This window comes from Nannospalax galili, unplaced genomic scaffold (assembly GCF_000622305.1).
Source record: "Nannospalax galili isolate Female #2095 unplaced genomic scaffold, S.galili_v1.0 scaffold305, whole genome shotgun sequence".
Lineage (NCBI taxonomy): Eukaryota > Metazoa > Chordata > Mammalia > Rodentia > Spalacidae > Nannospalax > Nannospalax galili.
In genome coordinates, this window is record NW_008356258.1 from 4,404,142 (window position 1) to 4,424,742 (window position 20,601).

The 20,601-nt window shown below is 41.4% G+C and overlaps 1 protein-coding gene across 4 annotated transcripts in view; it reads right to left on the reverse strand.

Annotated features, from left to right (window-relative positions):
* Positions 1-20,601, reverse strand: part of Rnf175 (ring finger protein 175) — a 62,914-nt gene that overhangs the window by 32,869 nt on the left and 9,444 nt on the right. For 3 of the 4 annotated variants that reach the window (XM_008854280.2, XM_008854279.2, XM_008854281.2), the window contains exons 2-3: positions 13,539-13,570; positions 10,752-10,893 (exon numbers count right to left, since the gene is read on the reverse strand). The exons of the other annotated variant lie outside the window; for it this stretch is intronic. In XM_008854280.2, coding sequence (XP_008852502.1) covers positions 10,752-10,893; positions 13,539-13,570 — 174 coding nt within the window. The remainder of the gene's footprint in view (positions 1-10,751; positions 10,894-13,538; positions 13,571-20,601) is intronic. 4 annotated transcript variants of the gene reach the window in all.

Genomic DNA, 20,601 nt, shown 5'->3' on the forward strand with positions numbered 1-20,601 from the left:
GTCCGTTGCTTCTGATATTAAAGTCAATGGGTGTCTTTCAAAACCCAGTCATCTGTTTTTTGTATTTTTCATATTTCTAAGAATAATTCATTTTTTTAACATTCTCCCCTCAAAATGAAGTTTTTTCTGAATAAAAAACTGAGTGTTCATTTTATTCAGTGAAACTGTTCATATTTTATACTTTAGCTCTAAAGCCAAAATTTATCATACTACTCTATTTCCTCAAAGCTACAAAGACTATGACAGTTTGGAGCTATAGTTGAACTATGTATTTATAAAATGAGTTCTTTCCTTATATGGCTCTACATAAATGGGCCATCTAGAAGATCCCACACTTCTTCTTACTTAGTGCTTGGATTTAATCAGCAATGAATAGCAATGTTCAATGCACAGATATTTTTAAAAATAGGCTTCAGAAATCAGAAATGATAGACAGCAAAAGTATCATTATAATGTATTATGTATGGAAATACCAGCTGTTTAAATCTATCTTTAAAGTGTATATCCAGCACCATATTTTCTTAACACAGTTTCTCAAGAGAAAGGTTAGGAACTTGCATTATGAATTCAATAATTTTATGAGAAGTCATTTTGAAATAAGGGTCACATTTCACAGCAATTTCAAAGATTCTCTATCAATTTCCAGAGCAGTTAAAACTCCTCAGTTTTAATAGTAACTGCCACATATGAAGTGTAGGAATGTGGTGTCTCATAAATAAACACATGGACTATGGGAAATTGAGGCGTACACATGCAAAGGAGGAAGTCTGGCATGTGGGACCCATTAATAATGCCAGAGGGGTCGCCATCTGGGCATGTGAGCAGAATGCACATCTGCATTGTTGGTGAAGGGCAGTGCCCACATCTGGATCTCATTACCCGTGTTCTCCCCACCCATGCATCATAGCAAGAGGAATTTCCTGACAAATAAGATGTTGCCCAAAGGTATCATGTTTTTTCTCTTGTTGCCATGTACATAATGAATGTCAAAAGAATTGCAGATCAAGTCAAAACAAAGACATCTTTCATTTGTCTAACTGTACAGAACAATGAATTGGCCGTGCAATGTTAAAGGAAAGGAGTGGTGTGAAGTTCATTTCCTTTGCACTGCAAGTTCCCAACTATTTACAACCACTTATATGTGTGGGTGGAGAGAGAGGACAGGGAGAGTAGGAGGATGTGTAGATATAAGCAGGAAAACATTATGGAAACTTTGATGTTATCAGCACAGAGAAAGTGTGGACATAAATCCGAGCAAGAAGAGAACAGAATCTTGGCATATGGAGGACCCTGAATATTTCAGTTGGTCCCATTTCCATCTTCCAATCAATTCAGATAGTTGATTTTGTTATTTAACTTTTATTTATTATTTTTATTTTATGTGTATGAGTGTATTGCCTGCATGCACGTAAGTGCACCTGTGCCATACAGTTCCCACGAAGGTCAGAAGAGGGAACTGGATTTCCCTGGAACTGGAGTTACAGATGGTTGCTAGCCACCATGTGGGTGTTGTGAACTGAACCTGGGTTCTGTGCAAGAGCAGCCAGTTCATAACTGCAATGTTAAATACATAAATATATCTGGGTTTGTATCTTGCTTCATTTTTAAAAGATTGGAGGAGACACATGCTTTATTGGCACCGTAATAGTTTCTGGTGTTTCAGGGCTGTTGATAGGCAGGAAGTTTGATTTAAATAGAGCAAAGTATCAGTCTGCAGCAAATTATTTGCCTCTGTGCTGAGGTAAGCTAACAGTGCGTTTGGGTCCTGGATCCTGTGTAGGTAGTTGTCAGGCTTTCTACTGATTTAGGGAGTAACAGAAGGGTTCTTTTTGCATCTTCTTCATACTTCCCCAAAATAGGTGAAAAATAGCTGCACATTAAAATAGGCGGAGAGAGCAGGATTGAAAAATATTATTTTTAGCTAAATGCTGTTAATAGTATTCAGAAATGATTTAACTTTGAAGTTCTGCCAAGATCTATACCATATCAAGATTACCAGCTTGAGAAAAATAAAAAAGGATTATCACTAGAAAGAAAAATTCCAACATTCAGATGGTTGGTCTATACAGTGCAGTAAATGTGAAGGTTTGGGACCATGCAAATATTTAGTGGTACAATAAACAAAATAAGAGGTTTTCACTTTCCTTCTATACTTTTTGCTATCGCATAGGAGCAGTTAGTTACATTTTTTAACTTTGGTAAGTAGATCATTTGCTTTGCTTTATGGATTTATAATAAACTGCTCTGAACTCCGAAGTTCCTGTAGACCACACATCATAATCCGTCTAGACAAACTAAATGGTAATTTCATGAGAGAGAGAGAGAGAGAGAGAGATAGGGTCTTGTATTGGTCTCAAACTTGCTATGTAGCAGACTCTGACTTTGAACTTCTAATCTTCCTGCCTCTCTAAATTTCCAGTGCTGGAATTACAGGCATGAACCATCACATCTGGATACTTTCATATATGTTAAAAGATGCATCTGAAAGTGTCACGAGATTTGTGAATTATTCCTTGCACATCCAGCTTGAGTCATGGGTGAAGCAATGTGAAAATAATGATATCATGAGTATGAATAGCCCAGAGATAATAGTATCTTGTATATAAAGCTATCCACACACATTAGTTTACACTTCTGACTTTTTCTGCTTCGTTTCCTTCTCCTGCTTATCTGTAAACTCCCATCCAAGCAGCAGGTAACCTGGTCCCCATCACCTGTTTGTTTATCATTGCTCCATTCCATTATTCCTACAGAGCACTGTTAAAACTGTGGACCCCTACCCCCATGGGAAATTGTTTTCTCAACTACTCATGTACAGCCTCCATTGCCTTTCTTCAGACTCTGCTGAGTTCCAAGGTTACTTGGCTATGCCCTTTTCTACCTGCCTCCTTCAGTCAAGGTGTTTCAAACATTCAGCTAGATCTTTTTGTTGTGGTCTGCATTTTTTTCCTGAATCTTCTATTTGACTGCGCCCAATCGTCTGTAAATAAACCCCTACCCTATGTTCTGTTAGCAAGCCCAATAACCTAGTTAGGATTGAAAAAAAAAAAAGAACAGATCTAATGGAAACCTTCATTATTCCACGAAGGTTGAACCCATGTTGGCAAACCTTTTAGTCTTTTATTGCTTATTCCTACTTTTCCCCCTTAAACTTCATTGTATATATATTTTTATGTAACCTGCTTCAAGTTATTTCTGGGAAAAATGTGTCAAAAATTGCCTCTCTGTGGAATAATAAATATTCTAAAATTTTAAAAACTCCAGTCTTAGCTGGGTGTGGGGGCTACAGGGAGACCCTGTCTCAAAAAAGACAAAAAACCAAAAAACCAAAAACCAAAAACCAAAAAACAAACCCCCTATCTTTTAAATTTAATTTTTATTTATTAATTGATTTGTTGGTGCAGCATTTCACACAAATATCTTTATCGTCTTTATACCCCCTCCCCCATCAGGAGCCCCCCAGACCACCCCAACAGATTTCATGCATTCTGTTATATGTGTTGAGGTCTATCAAGCCAAGTTAGTGTACCCAGACATCCCTCGGTGCATGTTCATCCACTGGGTTCTAGTCAACCTATCTAGAGTCTCTCCCTTAAAGAAGATCAACATTCCCTCAGCCAGCAGTAATCAGCTGCCAATAGCTCTTCAGCTAAGATTGGGGGTGGGGCCGCTGCCCATTTCTCCAGTTCTACGCTGGGATTTTTGTCTGCTTGAGTTTGCATGGGTCTTAGCATGCTGACACCATTGCTGTAGGTTCACATTAGCAAAGTCCCAGGAGCCTGTAAGACTCTGTTTCCACATGGTCATCATGCACTTCCTCCTCTGGCTCTTACAGTCTTCCCTGCCCCCTTTCTGCAATGGTCCCTAAACTCTGGATGAATGAAGTTTAATATAGGAGTCCTGTCCGTGGACCCACACTCTGCAGACTCTTATTCTGTAAACTTTAGCCATTTACAGCCTTTTGTGTTTAAAAAATTATTTTCATTTTTTATGAGTGTTTTGCCTGCATGTAAGTACACTCATGTCATTTAATGCCCATGGAGGCCAGAAGATGGTGCTGGATCCCCTGGAGTTATTATAGATGGTTGTTAGCCACCATGTGGGTTCTGGGAACCAAATTTAGCTCCTCTGCAGGAGCAGCCAGTGCTCTTAACCAGTGAGTCATCTCTCCAGCCCCTAAAATTTCTATCTTCTAAGGTCTACTTTTTGCCTATACAGTTCCATAGGATCTGACAGATGCATGTCTTATACCCATGAGTACAATATAACACAGATTTTACTGCTCTAAAAACACTTCATTTCATCTGTTTATTCCTCCTCTTCCATCCAAACCCTGGCAAGCTTTCTGCATTTGACTGCACTGGTTCATGTTTCTGAGACTTCCATATAATTGGAACCATACAATGCGTGGCCTTTCACAGAGTTTCTCCATGTCTTTCTATAATTTGAAAGCTTCTTTGTATTGCTGAGTAGACTTCACTGCATGAATGTATCCATTAGCTTATTTATTCGGAGGCAGAATAGCAGCTGGGGTGCTTTCAGTTGGGGGGTGATTATGAACAGAGGTGTTACATTTATTTGCACCTGAGTTTTTGTGTGAATTCAGGTTTTTAATTCAACTGAGTAAATACATATTAGAATGTTGCATCCTGTGGTAACACCACAATTATCTTTGTGGACACTACCAGATTGCTTCCCAAAGTGACTTTTTAGCTTTGCTTTCTCAGCAATGGAAGTTCTTGCTGCTCTGTTCTCAGCAGCACTGAGCACCCTTAGGGTCTTATATTCACGTTCTGAGGAGGCATGCACTTGTATTTTGTCATTATTCCAATCTGCCAACCCTTATGGCAGATGGTGATAAGTTTCTGTTCATATGCTTCTTTGCCATCGGTATATCTGGTTTGATAAGGTCTTCATCCAGATACTTTGTCATTTTTAAAATTAGTTGCTTTTTATAGTTGAATTTTTATATTTTGGATTCAAGCTCATGTGTTACTGTATTTTCTCCCAGTCTGGAACCTGCTTTCTCCTCATCCTCCTCCTCGTCCTCCTCGTCCTCGTCCTCGTCCTCCTCCTCCTCCTCCTCCTCCTCCTCCCTCTCTCTCTCTCTCTCTCTCTCTCTCTCTCTCTCTCTCTCTCTCTCTCTTCTCTTCCTTTCTTTCCTTTTGACCTCCTCCTCCACGACCTCCTCCTCCTCCTCCTCCTCCACTTCCTCCTCCTCTTCTTCCTCTTCCTCTTTTTTCTCTTCCTCTTCTTCCTCCTCCTGCTCCTTCTTCTTCTTCTTCTTCTTCTTCTTCTTCTTCTTCTTCTTCTTCTTCTTCTTCTCTCTCTCTCTCTCTCTCTCTCTCTCTCTCTCTCTCTCTCTCGTCTGACTTACAGAGATATAGCTGGCTCTGCCTCCTGAGTGCTGAGCTTGAAGGTGTGCACTACCATGATATCTGGCATCATTTTTGTTTGTTTTGAGACAGGGTCTCCCTGTAGCACCAGCTGGCCTGGAATTCACTATGTAGATCAAGCTGGCCTCGAACTCACAGAGATCCTTCTGCCTCTGTCTCCTGAGTGCTGGGATTAAAGGCATGCACCACCATCCCTGACTCAGGTATCATTTTCTTAACAGTGCCTTTCGCAGGATAGTTTTTAAACTTACTAATATTTTCTGTCATGGATCAGACTTTTTGACATCAGGCCTAAGAATTCATCACCAAATCCAAGTGCATTGAGATATTTTCCCCTGTGTTGTCCTATAAAACTCTTATACTTTACATTTAAGTCTAATATATTTTGAGTTGTTTTTGGGAAAAGTATAAGCTTTGTATTCATACTAATTTTATTTTGCATATGGAAGTGGAGTTGTTCTGTTTTTTAGACTTTTTCATTGTCTTGATTTGCTCTTCTGTCTTGGATGAGCTGACTGTATTTATGGGAGTCTGTTAAGAGGCTGTGTGTCCTGCGTCATGATCTGTGTGTTTATTCCTTGCTAACATTGCGCTATTGACTGCTGCAGCTTTATAGCAAATCTTGGAGATAGATAATATTTATCCTTCAACTTTATTCTTCTTCAGGATTACATTGGCTATTCTAGTTCTACCTTTTGCTATAAACTGTATGATCATTTCATAATAACACGTAAGACATCTTGCTGGAATTTTGGTTGCCTTGTATTGAAGCTATAGATCGAATTGGGAAGAATTAGCATTTTAACAATACCTAATTTGAATACAGAGTATCTTTCTACTTATTTTAGAACTTTCCAGTTTTCTACATATGGATCTTGGGCATCTTTTCTTAGATTTATGCCTGAGTATTTTTCTTTGCTTGTTGCTGTTGTTAATGATGCACCTCACCTGGGGTTACCTCCATTTATCTGTCTGTGGCTTCTCCTGTGACCTCAATTCCTGACAGGTTCAAATAAAGCTTTGGATATTCATTTTGCTCAGGTTTCGTTGTTGGTGGTGGTGGTGTAAGGCGGGAGTGATGTCTTCTAAGATTTTTGTGTTTTGTGGCTGAAATCAAAGGTCTTTCCTATTTCTTTAGAGTCTATTGTTGTAAATACCAGGAAAATGAGGTTCACTGTGATTAAATGAGTAGCTGGCATTTTCAGACTCTTAAGCAAGCCAGTGATCTTCCCCTTCATCCAGCCTCCAGTTCCAGTGAACATATCTCACAAAATTAACACAGGGAATATGTGGCAGAGCAGAAGGCTGTGGCAAGGCAGGACATGCAGGTGCATTGCTTTGAGAAAGCTAATTTATCAAACTGTCCTAATGGAAAGTGTAACTCCATGATCTATTACCAGTTACTTGAACTTTACAGAAGTATCTAGAAAAGAATTGTTTTACTAGTAGATCGCTTTAGCAGCACATGCTTATGTATGCAGAAGTGTTAGATAGAAGCATTATCTCTTGAGTGTGTTCAGAGTCAACCAATGGCTCTGAATAGTGCAGTCACCATGCTAGAAATCCTCATAGAAATGTTTCTGAGCCACACCTCTGTGTGACAGGTTCTCGGGTATTTCTGCTGTGTAGCTAAGGACACTATGGTTCAGAGTTGATATGAGAGCAGATGACTGTTGGGGCTGGAGTCTATCTAGCCTTGCCTGCAACTAATAACTATATAGCTTTGGCCAACTTATTCAAACTCTGTGAACTACACCGCACAAAGTGGGATTAAAAAGCAAGTACTGAACTAATATTCAAAAAGTTCTTATCATGGTTATAATAGTAATTCAGTAAGTTTATAAATTATTATTATAGTAATTATAATAATTATTATAAGATGACTGCTATAGAAATTATAATTAATATGTTATATCTATTACTATATGTTTGTTTATAATATATTGATGGAAATTACAATGTCAAGCCAAATAAATTATATTACATTATATTATTTTATATATTATATTTTATTATAAAAAAACCCCAGAAAATTCACAAATTTTATTAGTTCAAAGCTCTCAGTAGCACTGGAGGGTCCACATATCTCAGGTGTTCACAGGAAATATCTGAAAGCGAGGCTGTCTCTGGATAGCTATTTATGCCATCAACCTGCAGCCCAAAGATATTAACTTGAGTACTACATTTGGTCCTGATTTTCCCAATATAGTTCATTTAAAATACATAGAAAAGCAGAGCCACAGTAAGCTAGGGGCGCTCTAGGAATCACCAGCTTCTGTGGCTGCAGATGAAACCACAGGCCCTGAAATGGTTGTGCTCTGAAGACCTGCTCTCAAGGTAATGCCCAAGAACGGACACAAAGCCAGACACTCAGAGCTGCGGAGGGGAAAGCCTGGCCTCAGCTACTAAATGTCATCATGAGCAGCAGCATCAGTGGAGACATACGGGGGAAGGGCTACTCGGCCTGCTCTTTTGAGACGATGTCATTAATGGATCAATGGCCACCCAAGTCTCTAAGCTAACCTAACAGATGGAACCACCATGAGGCCTGGATCTGCCCTGGGTTACTGTCAGAACCCCTTTCTCAAGGCTCTTGGCTTGAGACAGGACTGCCTAAAGAGAGGCCAAAATCTCAATCATCCAGTTGCCGCCCCCAAGGTGGCCTTTAGGACTGCAAATTCTCTTTGGGTCTCCATAAAATAAGAGAGCTGTATGATAGGAATCAGAAACAACAGACTTGTGTGAGAAAGATGGCTCATTGGGTAAAAGCGCTTGCCATCAAGCCTAAGGTCCTGAGTTCAATTCCGGGGCCCCCATGCTGGAAAGAAGTTGTCCACAGGTTGTCCGTGTCTTCCCCCAAAAGTAAGTAAATAAATGTAATTGAAATAAAAGGTATTAAAAAAACCCTAGGAACTTTAAGAAGGAAAAGTGGAGTGACTGAGAGGATCTGGGATCAGTCAAAAGTACCACCTCTGGAAGGCATTTCAATGATTTCAATATAATGAACAATAAAAATGACTCAGACAGCTTCGTTGTCAAGCTCAGCAAAATCCTCCTGGAAACAGTGTATCCTTAGCCAAACAAGGTCAGAGCCTCCAATGGTCACAAGTCTTCCAAAGGGATGCTGACAGCTGGCAGGCTTACCTGTGTCACTACACCGGTAAGTGTGGGGCTCTGGTGTGGTGCCACACATCCTCAGTGTTGACATGGGAGCAACTTCTTTTTTTTTTGTTATTGTGTTTTTTAAAAGATTTTATTTCATTTCATTTTATGTATATGAGTGTTTTGCTTGTATACATGTAGGTGTACCACATGTGTGCCCTGGTGCCCTCAGAGGTCAGAAGAAGACATTGGATCCCCTAGAATTGGGTGCTGGGAATGGAATCTGGGTCCTCCGGAAGAGCAGTAGTGCTCTTAACTCCTGAGCCATCTCTCCAGCCTTGGGAGCAGCTTCTTTTAAAATAAGGACAGAGTCCCTGGCATATGTCTCCTCAAAACCCATCAAAGAAAATTGTCAGAGGAAGTAGGGGTGACTCATGAGACACTGTTTGCTTTCAAGAGCAGGGGGGCTTCTTATGCAGAATTCACACCTCATTACTATAGAAACCCCCCATATCTAATTCAGAGATAAGCATCAGATATCAAGAAAAGATGGAACAGAGCTCTGAATCATTTCTCAGAAATTCAGGCTTCTTCTTGCATTAAGACTCTAGATGTTCTCTCGGGTATTTCTATTTTACAGAAAAGGAAACTGTACTGGAGATAGATCTATTTAAAGAGCTTTTCTTTGATGTGAGAGTGGATAACTAGTGATAGTTGATTCCAGTTTCGTTCATTTAAAAATTATTCAAGTGAATTATAAGGGCTTTTGTTTAAAAAGTTTTTATTATTATAATACTTTTAATTTATTCTTTGAGAATTTTCATAGACACATGCAATCTATTTTTAACATATATACCCTTCCCCTGTATAAGCCCTCTTGAATCTTCCAACAGACTCCCCTTCCAACATCATATCCCTTTTTTCAATTTGCTGAGTCCAGTAAGTGCTGCCCATATGTGCAAGGGTATAGGGCCATTCACTGGAGCCTGGGAGACCTACCAAGGGGGCAGTTTTTTTTTTTTTTTGTTTTGTTTTTAATCAACAAGACAATGATGGCATAAAATTTTGGTGCCTTTATTTTAAAAAACAAGACAAGATTCTCCTCTCTCAATAAAATGTAAAAAAAGTGCCTAAACTTAAGCAGCACACAGAACTGAAAATTTCTTTAAACTCCAGGCTACGCAGGAAATAATGTTTATGATGAGTAAAAATGGTCTAAGCCAATCCTTATTCGTCAAAGGTAAGTTTTATATAACAACCATTACAAGAGCCAGTCCTACCCAGAGTGTCTACACAGTGTCCACACAATGTCTACACAGAGTGTCCACACAGAGGAGTGTCCACACAGTGTCCACACAGAGGAGTGTCCACACAGTGTCCACACAATGTCCACACAGAGTGTCCACACAGAGTGTCCACAGGGGTCCTCCTCCTTTTGCAGTGTTTCTCTGTTCAGGCCATGTTTGAGTTTAAAGCAGTGGTTTTCCAAGTACGGTCTCAGGAAAGCCAGGATCAGTGCCACCTGGTGACCTGGTTAAGTTGAATGAGAAACTCTGGCAGTGTGGCCATGGAACCTGATTGAACAAGCCCTCCAGGTAAAGCCAATGCACTCCAGGATCTGAGAGCCACTTAAGAGACCAGGGAAGGACTCAGCCCTGAGAGGGAAAGTTCTGGTGGGCATGCTCCAGTCTGAGGAAAGGAGATCTTGCTCTCGTGGCTGAGGCCGGTGCAGTGCTGGCATGGGCACAGTTCATGGAAACGCAAGCACTCACGGCAAGGCTACTGTCAGCAAGGGATATTCTTATTTATTTATCTCTGATGAAACATGAAACAGCTTCAACTTTTGATTTTTGCTATTTCTATACTTCCCTTTTCCAGGCCTTTGGCAGAAGTTGTTCATGAACGAAAGAGAAAGTGGTTTATGTAAACCAGGGCTTCTCAACCTTGGCGCTAGTGATGTTTAGGCCAGATAACAGTTTTTGTTGCGGGAGCTGTCTTTCATTGAAGCTTGCCAGGATCCTTGGATTCTTCCCATTGGACACAGGTATCCATTCCCCTCTCCCGACACAATCCTCCCACCAAACTAAGTCTTGACAACCAGAAACTTTTCAAGACTTTGCCAAATATCTGCTGGGAGCAAAACTGCACCTGGTTGAGAACACTGACTTAAGCCAAAGGAATCCTTCATAGTGGTCTCGAAAAGAAATGTGGCAGCAAAAGGACAGCCAGGCTGCCAGTGCCTGGGGGACTCACGTTGTAGGAGCGGCTGTGCCTCTGCCTCCACTGTACCAGCATCACCTGGACGGCGATCAGGGCAGAGAAGAAGATTAAGATCATCTCCATGTGCATGGACTCATGGCCTTGGTGCATCTGGTATATCTTCTCCTGCTTCAGGCTGGAACAGACGAACAGGGTCATCTGAAAAAGCCCTTGGCTTTCACACTACAAAAACCTGAAAATGATGCTGGGCTCATAGGAAGATGGGGATTTCAAATGTAGGTGGTGGTAAGCTTTGATTACAAAGGTTTTCTTGGTTTCTTACCTCCCTTTAGATTTGGGGAAGGGATAGATGATACTGTCTGCAACTTCACCTATGTCCTTTGTTTTTCTGTAGGGCTTTGACCTCAGTCTTTTCAAGTTACATGATGAGGCAGAGAAGACTGAGGCTCCAGTTCCAGATCAGCTGCTTCATTGCCTCATAACCCTGGTAAAGCCATCTGTCCTCTCTGAGAAATTCTTTAGTACCTCATAGCACATGTAAGACTATAAAAGAATCCAGGAATTAACTTCAAGTAATTTCTACTATTTACATGTAGAAAGATACCCTGAAGACAGATGGTGCCTATATCAATGGTGGGGATCTTAGACATGGGCAACTGGTAGCTCCAGAGTGGGCTGCAAAAACTGTTATATTAACATACTACTACAAGGAAAGAAATGGCCTAAGTATTTTCTTAGACACGCACAAACATTCAGGTGATAAATGGATTTCAGTTTTTAGTTGGACACTTGGTTTTGCACAATGGTGGATTCAGTCACTACAGTTGCATATCTGATGAGTGACCGTGAAAAAAGTCTAGAGCAGTGTTTCTTGACCTTGACTGTAAATTAGAATTGCCAGGGAGCTTTCAAAAGTCTCAGAGCCCAAGCAGTATTCCAGATCAATTAAGTCATGAGTACTGGGCATCATGAGCTAAATCACACTCTGAAGGACTAATACCTAGTATCGCAAACTGTTGGAATTCCTATGTTGAAGGCACAAGCCCTAGTACCTCCACCTGCTAGCCCAGACTGGTCAACACCTTAATCTTGGGCCCTCAGCCTAGAAATATGGGGAAATCAATTTCTGTTGCCCACACCATGCCATTTGTGGTATTTTCTTATGGTAGCCTAAGAAAATAATGCAGAGTTCCAGGATAGGAGTTACTTTAAAATTTTTAATTATGCTGGGCATGGTGGTGCACGTCTTTAATCCCAGCTCTCAGGAGGCAGAGGCAGGTGATCTCTGTGAGTTCGAGGCCAGCCTGGTCTACACACTGAATTCCAGGCCAGCTGGAGCTATAGGGAAACCTGTCTGAAAAAGACCAAAAAAATTTTTTTTAAATTATAAATTTGTTTTTAATGAATATGTAAGATGCACATATTAATGGAGTACCATGTAATATTTATACACAAGCATGTGCTGTGCAACATTTAAGGCATCAGTAATTTTAAAAAGTCTTCATATGATTTTAAGGGCAGTCAAGACTAAGAACCACTGGTCTAGAGGAAAGGAGGGAGGGAGGGAGAGGAGAGCAGAGAGAGAGAGAGAGAGAGAGAGAGAGAGAGAGAGAGAGAGAGAGAGAGGAGAGAGAGCGCTAAAGTCAAGATCAGGAAAAAGGAGAAAGATTTATGCAATTGCGCTCTATATTATTGGTCAGTATTATCTCTTAATAGCAGTGAGGTACCATCATTCACAAAATCCTTTGAAGTTAACTTTCCGTTAACTGCTTATAGTTTGCAGTTAGCTAGTGTGCCAGTCAGAAGACTATGACCTTTTAAGGGTTCCTGTTGGGGTATGTCAGCCAGTTGGGGGTCTCTCCTGTTCCAGCATTTCTACAAAGCCTAGGGTTAGAAAGGGCCCTATTGAAACCCAGGGGTGCCCCCTGCTGGATAAGGCTTAGAAATGAATCTAGAAGTATACAGATGGACTGTAGCCCTTCATTTGAACACAATTACATGGTTCTGTTGAATGCTGAGTTCAGGAGACAAGAATGATTTCTAAAAGCTCATAAATACATTCTCGTTTCCTGGATGTGGGAATCAAGGACAAATGGCAAAGGTCTAAGAACTTACGGTTTTTACAGACCTAAATCCAAAATAAGTCCATTCTATAAAATGAATGGACTTTTAACTTATGCTAAGTGAATGAATGTGTGAATTCATCATCAAGCTAAACTAGGACTTTCACAAATAGAAACCAAAATATGCCTTATGATATTAATCCATTTTGTATATATGCATATCACAAACATCGTATATATATATATATGTTTATATATTGAAAATGCATCTCAGATGGGTTAACCTATATGGAAATACTTTGAAAAGCATAAATTGGTATACAAATGTAGTAAGTATTTCCTATTTTGAATAGGAATACATTCATAATTGATTACTACAATGCAAAAGGAGAGTAACTTTTCATTTTTATTTCTTTCATGTGGTGCTCACAGTGCCCAATGGCCCCACTGTAGGTCCCAGAACACAGAGGAAGCAGCACATAAAGAAAACCAGATGTGCCATGTGCATAAAATAAATGAGAACTCCATACTGCCATATTTTAAAGAACACACAAATCTGTGTGGGGCTGCATGGATCACACTGTAGGAAATATATGCAGTTTGGGTCTAAAGTATCTTTGCATTATATATACACATACTATATTACCTCACTTTATCTATCCTAGGAAGTTTACAAATAAAAGGATGACTTCATTCAGTCTGTTAAGAGGAAAATCTTATTCTTAATAAAAGCAGCTATAAAATACTATTAACTTACTTCCACGCATCATCTGCAGAAAGCTCAGAGAGCTGGAAAACATAAAAAGACACATTAAAATTTCCTTATTTTCTTAGAATGTATTTTAAAGCATAACATGAGAAATGCAAACTGTGAAGAACAGTAATGTTCTCTAGCACTGGACTCATTTAGGATGAAAGCCCTCATAAAATATCTGCTTCTAGAACTAAAACAAAACAAACAAATGGACAACACAACAAAACACCAGTAATCAGGTCACCATTAATAAATATTTGATTCTGCTCCTCGGTCAGAAAAACAGATGCGGCTCCATTCCTACACTTTTGTTTCAGCAAATCAGTCAAGATTGTGGAGCGTGGCCCTCTGGCTTCAGGGACATGATTTGCAGACTGACTTCTCTTAAAAACCATCTGTTTGCTGGTGTCTCTAATGATGCCAGTGAGCAAACATCCTCTTGAAGTTCAAGGCCTTAGATAAGGCAGAGATGACTAGAGGTTGTATTTATTGGGAGTGTTGCTGTGCCTACTAGGTAAGGAGGCATTACGAGCAGAGGCTTATGTCCTTGTAGGTTGAACTGGAGAGCACAGGGACATTCCCAGGACGGGGGCCACCAAATACTGTCTTCAGTTATTTGAAACTTTAATCACTGGAAAAACAATCTGCAACAGTTTAACTCCCGTGCCAGCAGTGTTAAAAGATACTGTTTGAAAGTTAAAATTCCCAAAGATAGCAAAAAAGAGAAAGCAAACTAAACATTTTTCTAAAAATCTGGTATTAGCTGGGTGTGGTAGTGCATACTCTTAATGCCAGCACTCAGGAGGCAAAGGCAGGCGGAGCTCTGTGAGATGGAATCCAGTCTGGTCTACATAGTGAATTCTAGGCCTGTTCCGGCTGAGGCTACACAGTAAGACTCTATCTCAAAACAAAAACAAAACAAACAAAAAACAATGATATTATCTAGATTTTCTCCTGTGATAGGCATGAAGGATTATAAGAGACATAAAGGCTCTGGATGACACAGCTAAGTGTCTCAGAGAGGCTTATGCAACATTTGTACAAGGCCAGGGCTTTCTGGATAATGCCAGGAAACTGGAAGTAGATGATGCAGTGGTTCATACTGACAGCTATTCCACGGCTGCCATTGTTGGGACCTAGGTCTTAGCAGCTGGGCTCAAGTGCAAGTTCTAGAAGCAGAGAAATAATAATAGTAATAGCAATAATGATAGTATTAGTAGCAGCAGGACTTGGGTCTCCTTTCTTCGATAAATCTCCCTCTGCAGGCTTCTGTTTTGAAGGAGAAAATATTGAACAGATTTAGAGCCCAGAGCCTTGTGGCTATCCAGCACCACCCACCATCAAACAGTGAGCTCCCTAGTTCTTTGGATAATGATTTCAAGTGCATCATTAACTTGGTATTTGTCTCCATTTCTTCCTCATTAGATGCAGAAGAAATTGCTTTTGTCTACTTCATGGGATGAGATATATAAGAATTTTGAAGGAAGATGCTTAATCCAAGGGCCAGTGATCTCAATAAAAGTAATAACTATAGGACTACCTTCCTTTTGTTGTTAGAAACCTTCAAGTTAATAGTACTTGACATTTAAATTAGATTAAAATGGGATATTGAATATTTAGTAGGGAAAAGGTTCCATTTATCTTTTACTAGTGGTATAGCCCCGGGCATAACTATCTCTAACCACTCACGAGATTCTGCCACTTTAAGTGGAGGGTGATGAATGATTCTTTTGAGGTCAGGAAAGTGGAACTATAGAAATTGTACCTGAGAAATTTCTGCTAAATAAGTGGCAATTTCCTTAGGCAATATGATGTTGAAACTATTACTTCCTAGACAAAATGTGAATCAGGACGATGGCAAGATGACAATAATATAGATACTTTCCTCCCAAGTTGTCACTGTTCTCAGTAGCGCAACTTCCTCCCTCTTTAGGGTGGAGCTTATTTTTGAGGCATTGTTTTTATGGGATATTATTTTGCAAACCCATTCAAGATTCTAAGAAGATTTAGCTTGGAAATCACATTGACACTACAGTTAATCTAAAAGGATGAACATGTGAAAACAGCCAGGAAAATTCCAGAGTCAAGACTAACTAGGCTTGGACCACTAGACACTGAAAACCATGATAGAGTCACAGAAGTCACTTGAAAATAGTACTGGCTGAGAGATGGGAAGACATATGAGAGAGCACAGCAGTCCAGGACTAGACCCAAGTATGTATGAAAAATGAGCCACTTCAAAACGGCAAGGAAGAAATGGATTGTTCAAAAAATGGTGCTGGGACAACTGGTCAGGCATTTGGAGAAAAGGAGACTGGATCCATCCATTCTCATTCCATGCTTCAAAATAAATTACAGACGGACAAAATATTTAAATGTAAGGAAGAAAATATTAAAAGCTTCAGAAAAAATATGGGTAAACATTTTTATGATCTTGTGGTAGATAAGACATTTAGAAGTATGATATGGAGCCCAAAACTGATAAAGTAAAGCAACCAACAGGTTTTGAGGACATGAACATCAAATCTGTTATAATTATCTCTATTTGAAAGACAAATTAAACTGGAAAAAGGCAACCCATCAGAGAGACAGAAAGTTAATCTAAAATATAAAAAGAACTTTTACAGTATATTAAAAAAGGAGACAAACTTTCTAAAGGATGACTCACAGGAACCAAAAATTCACAACAGAAATATGAATGATCAGCAGATTTGTGGAAAGATGTTCAAACTCACTTATTTCTGGGTATTTTATAAAATGAGAATCAAGTAAAACCTAGGTCTTTCAGTGAAACATGGTAAGTGACATTTATGTATTTGCCTCCTGTTAGTCCTCAAGGAGGACACCATTTATGGTGTTTGGAAAGCACATGGTCTCTGGGAAAGCCCATGGAGGTAGGGCACTAACAAAAGCCAGGTGACCAGGCCAAGACCCTTAGGAGGGCAGAGGGACTGAGAGGTCCCAGGACTTCTGGGTGAGAATGCAACTGGGATTGAAAAAGGAAAGTTCAATGGAGACTCTGTATAAAGCCTCCATGCTGTCCACAAGGCTAGCGGCTAACACTGAGGCAGACGCTAGGTGGCATCAGGCATGTGCAGAGAAGGCCCAGGTCCTGACTGAGCATCACTCCTGGATCAGGCTGCTGGGGCACTGCTCAGCTTTAGAAACATAAAAATATTGGACTGGAGAGCTAGATCAGCAGTTGAGAGAACTGGTTGCTCTCACAGAAGACCTAGGTATGGTTCCCATCATCCACAGGCTGCTAATATCATCTCTAACTCTGGTTCCAGGGCATCCAATACCCTCTTCTGGCCTCCATGGGCACTGCATGCATGTGCTGTACCTACACACATCCAGGCAAAATACTCATGCACATAAAAATAAATTAATCTCCCTTTCTCCCTCCCAGAAGAAACACAAAATATGGTGGGCTTTTAAAAAATACTCTTTTGGGGGCTGGAGAGATGGCTCAGCAGTTAAGAGCACTGACTGCTCTTGCAGAGGACCCAGGTTCGATTCCCAGCACCCACATGGTGGCTACAAACAGTCCTTAACTCCAGTTCCAGGGGAATCTGAAGCCCTGTTCTGACCTCTGCGGCATTGCATGACATGGGTGCACTCACATACATGCAGGCAATACACTCATACACATAAAATAAAAATAATAAAATAAATATTTTTTAAAATACTCTTTTTTAACTTAAAAAAACTTTATTGAGAATCATTTCTGTCTTTTAAGAAAATATTTTGGTTTGGTAACTGATGAGTGAAAATTGACTAGAGAGAGGCAATGCAGGGCTTGCACGCTCAGACTTGCAGCCAACGATGAAGAGAGGAAGAACATGGTCCCTTTAGCCTCTGGGTCTGCAGGTTGTGCAGCTCTGGTGTGGGTCTGCAGACATGGGTATAGATGCAGACTGATTATAATAATTAGGAACATGGCATGTGGACCTCTGGCTGTGCTGTTGGTCTGGACATGCTAGACATGGTCCTGCCCACTTGGTTCAGAATGCTGGCAGCCAGACAAACTTCTTTTGCATGGAAGACCAGAAGATTCTATTCTAGGGAAACCATCCAATCCAAGAGAAAAGATCTGTAGCTGTGGAAGGCCTTGTTCATTCTGAGAAAAAGCCCAGCCAAGTCAGCCTCTGGCACTGTCCCTGGACAGCGTGGTCTGCTGCAAGAGAGTATTTAAACAGTGCTATAGTGCCTCCCTTTAGTACAAATGAACAGCCAAGGGTCATAGCTGCTGGAGACAGAGGTTCTGTACCCATAATGACAAGCAAACCACAGAAACTTTAACAAAGAAAATAAAGCAACAGAAAGCCTAATGGAAGGATTGGTGGTAATGATGGAACGCTCTCAAATAATTAAAAAAATTCTAAGCGAAGGAACATACGAGAGAACATAGGAAAATATTAGAGAATTTGTCCAGGAGAGAACTGACATCCAAATAACAAGTCTCTAAAAGATGACAGAAAAACTTAAATTATACAAGAAAATTATTAAGGACTGAAAGTTACCCATTTTCAAAACGAAATACTCAGAAACTGGATGAGAAAGATTCACATGTTTGCCTTTCCTTTTACAGAATGTTCATAGGATCTTTAAAACAATAATAAAGATCTCTACTACATGGCATATTGAGGAAAGCATGCTTCAAAAAAGTCATGTATAATATGAGCCTATTTGTGTAAACATATCCTTATATAAAGAGACACCCAGATTAAAAAGACACTCAGAATGGTTACAAAAGACGATCAAGAATGCTCCACAGGTGGTGATGAGCTTGATATTGCTTTCTTTTTTCTAGTTGTCTTCATTAATGTCTTCTACATGAACAATGCTACCTAAAAGGAAGGCGTTTCTCTTCTCTGCCTCTTTGTTCCCACTGTCTGATCAGTTACCAAGACCTCTTCTCCTGTCTCTGTACCAACATTTATCTCTACTTCTCACTTTTTTGGTAGCTAGTCAAATCTCACATTTGAGCTCTAGATTCTTCTAAGTGCTTCCTACAAACTTCCTCTTAGATGTCACTCATAAATGTGAACTAACATGCTTCATTTTGAACACATTACTTTCCCCAGAACTCCCATTTCAGTGTCTCCTACTTTGTTCCATGGTCCCATATCCCATCTATCCAACCACTGAAAGCAGAAACTTGGGGCACCGTACTGGATCCTAAGGCCAACCCTTGCCTCCTATTATTACCCTCCGGTTGACCCTACCTCTAACTATCGCCTCACACACATGTGTACTTCTATCCATCCCCTGTGACTGTTTTCCAACTACCTTTCCATTTATTGATTCATTCATTCAGCAAATATGTCTTGGCTCTGCTAGGCACTAGGTTATGAGCTGGCATACACTGGTAAAAGAAGAGAAAGTTTCTGTTCTCAAAAGTTGAGCCTGTCCTGCCCTCAGGCCTCTCTTGGGGTAAGTCTATCACGCAGCCCTTCGCACCTTGACTCCCCCGGCCACATTCACCCTTCCATCTCCCCCGCTGTTCTCTGCTCCTAGTTTGGGCCCTGTGCCATCCCTAGTCTTGGGGCCCCAGGCACTTGGGGAACCAGTACTGCTTCCTGATCATTTTCACCCAGACCAGCTTGGTGCCTTCCTTGGGCCCCAGGAGCACTGCTTCTGGACCTGGCCCCACCCTCACCTCTCTCTGCTTCCCTGGACCTGCACCACCGGCTGGCTTTCCTGGCCTGCTCTCCTACCCTCAGGCCTCATTTGGGGTGGGTCTATCGCAGAGCCCTCCACACCTTGACTCCCTGGCCTCATTCGCCCTTCCATCTCCCCTGCTGTTCTCTGCTCCTGGTTTGGGCCCTGCACCATTCCTGGTCTTGGGTCCCCAGACACCTGGGGGACCGGTGCTGCTTCCTGATCCTTTTCGCCCAGGCCAACTTGGTGCCTTCCTTGGGCTCCAGGAGCACTGCTTCTGGACCTGGCCCTGCCCTCACCTCTCTCTGCTTCCGTAGACCTGTACCACCGGCTAACTCTCCTAACCTGCTCTCCTATCCTCAGGCCTCTTGGGCTAGGTCTATCGCGTGGCCCTCTGCGCCTTGACTCCCCCAGCCTCATTCACTCTTCTATCTCCCCTGCTGTTCTCTACTCCTAGTTTGGGCCCTGCGCTATTCCGAGTCTTGGGGCCCCAGACACCTGGGGAACCAATACTGCTTCTTGATCCTTTTCACCCAGACCAACTTAGTGCCTTCCTTGGGCCCCAGGAGCACTGCTTCTGGACCTGGCCCCACCCTCACCTCTCTCTGCTTCCCTGGACCTGCACCACTGGCTAGCTCTCCTACTCTCAGGCCTTTCTTGGGGTAAGTCTATCGCGTGGCCCTCTGCGTCTTGACTCCCCCAGCCTCATTCACCCTTCTATCTCCCCCGCTGTTCTCTACTCCTAGTTTGGGCCCTGCGCTATTCCTAGTCTTGGGTCCCCAGACACCTGGGGAACCAATACTGCTTCCTGATCTTTTTCACCCAGACCAACTTAGTGCCTTCCTTAGGCCCCAGTAGCACTGCTTCTAGACCTGGCCCCGCCCTCACCTCCCTCTTCTTCCCTGGTCCTGCAACACCCGCCAGCCTATTTCCTGGATGCCGGGGCTGACCTTTCCTCTTCCTGACCCTTTGCATCCAGACCTACCCAGCTCCTCAGTGCGGTCCCCAGGAACCCTTAGGGCAGCCTTCTGCCCCGATTTTCCTTTGCATCTCTGGGTGGCATGGCCACATGATGCCCTAGAACAGCATTTTCCTGGGCCCGGCTCACAGGCCAGTCCAATCCCCAAATTCCTGAGGGATCCGGACCTTAGGAGAATGCCTGAGAGCATCTGATCCACATCTAACTTGGACCTCTGTGGGAACCCCTGAAGACAAAAGCAATCGGGAGACTCCAATATTAAATCAAAAAAGAGAAAAGGAAGCTTAGAGGAACCAGCTTTTCATGCCCAAAAAGTAAACCACAAAGACACATAAAGTTCACAAAAACAAGCAGACCTAAACTGGAAGGCTTGAGTCTCACACAAGAATCATAAACTACAAAAGAAATTCACATGTCAAAATT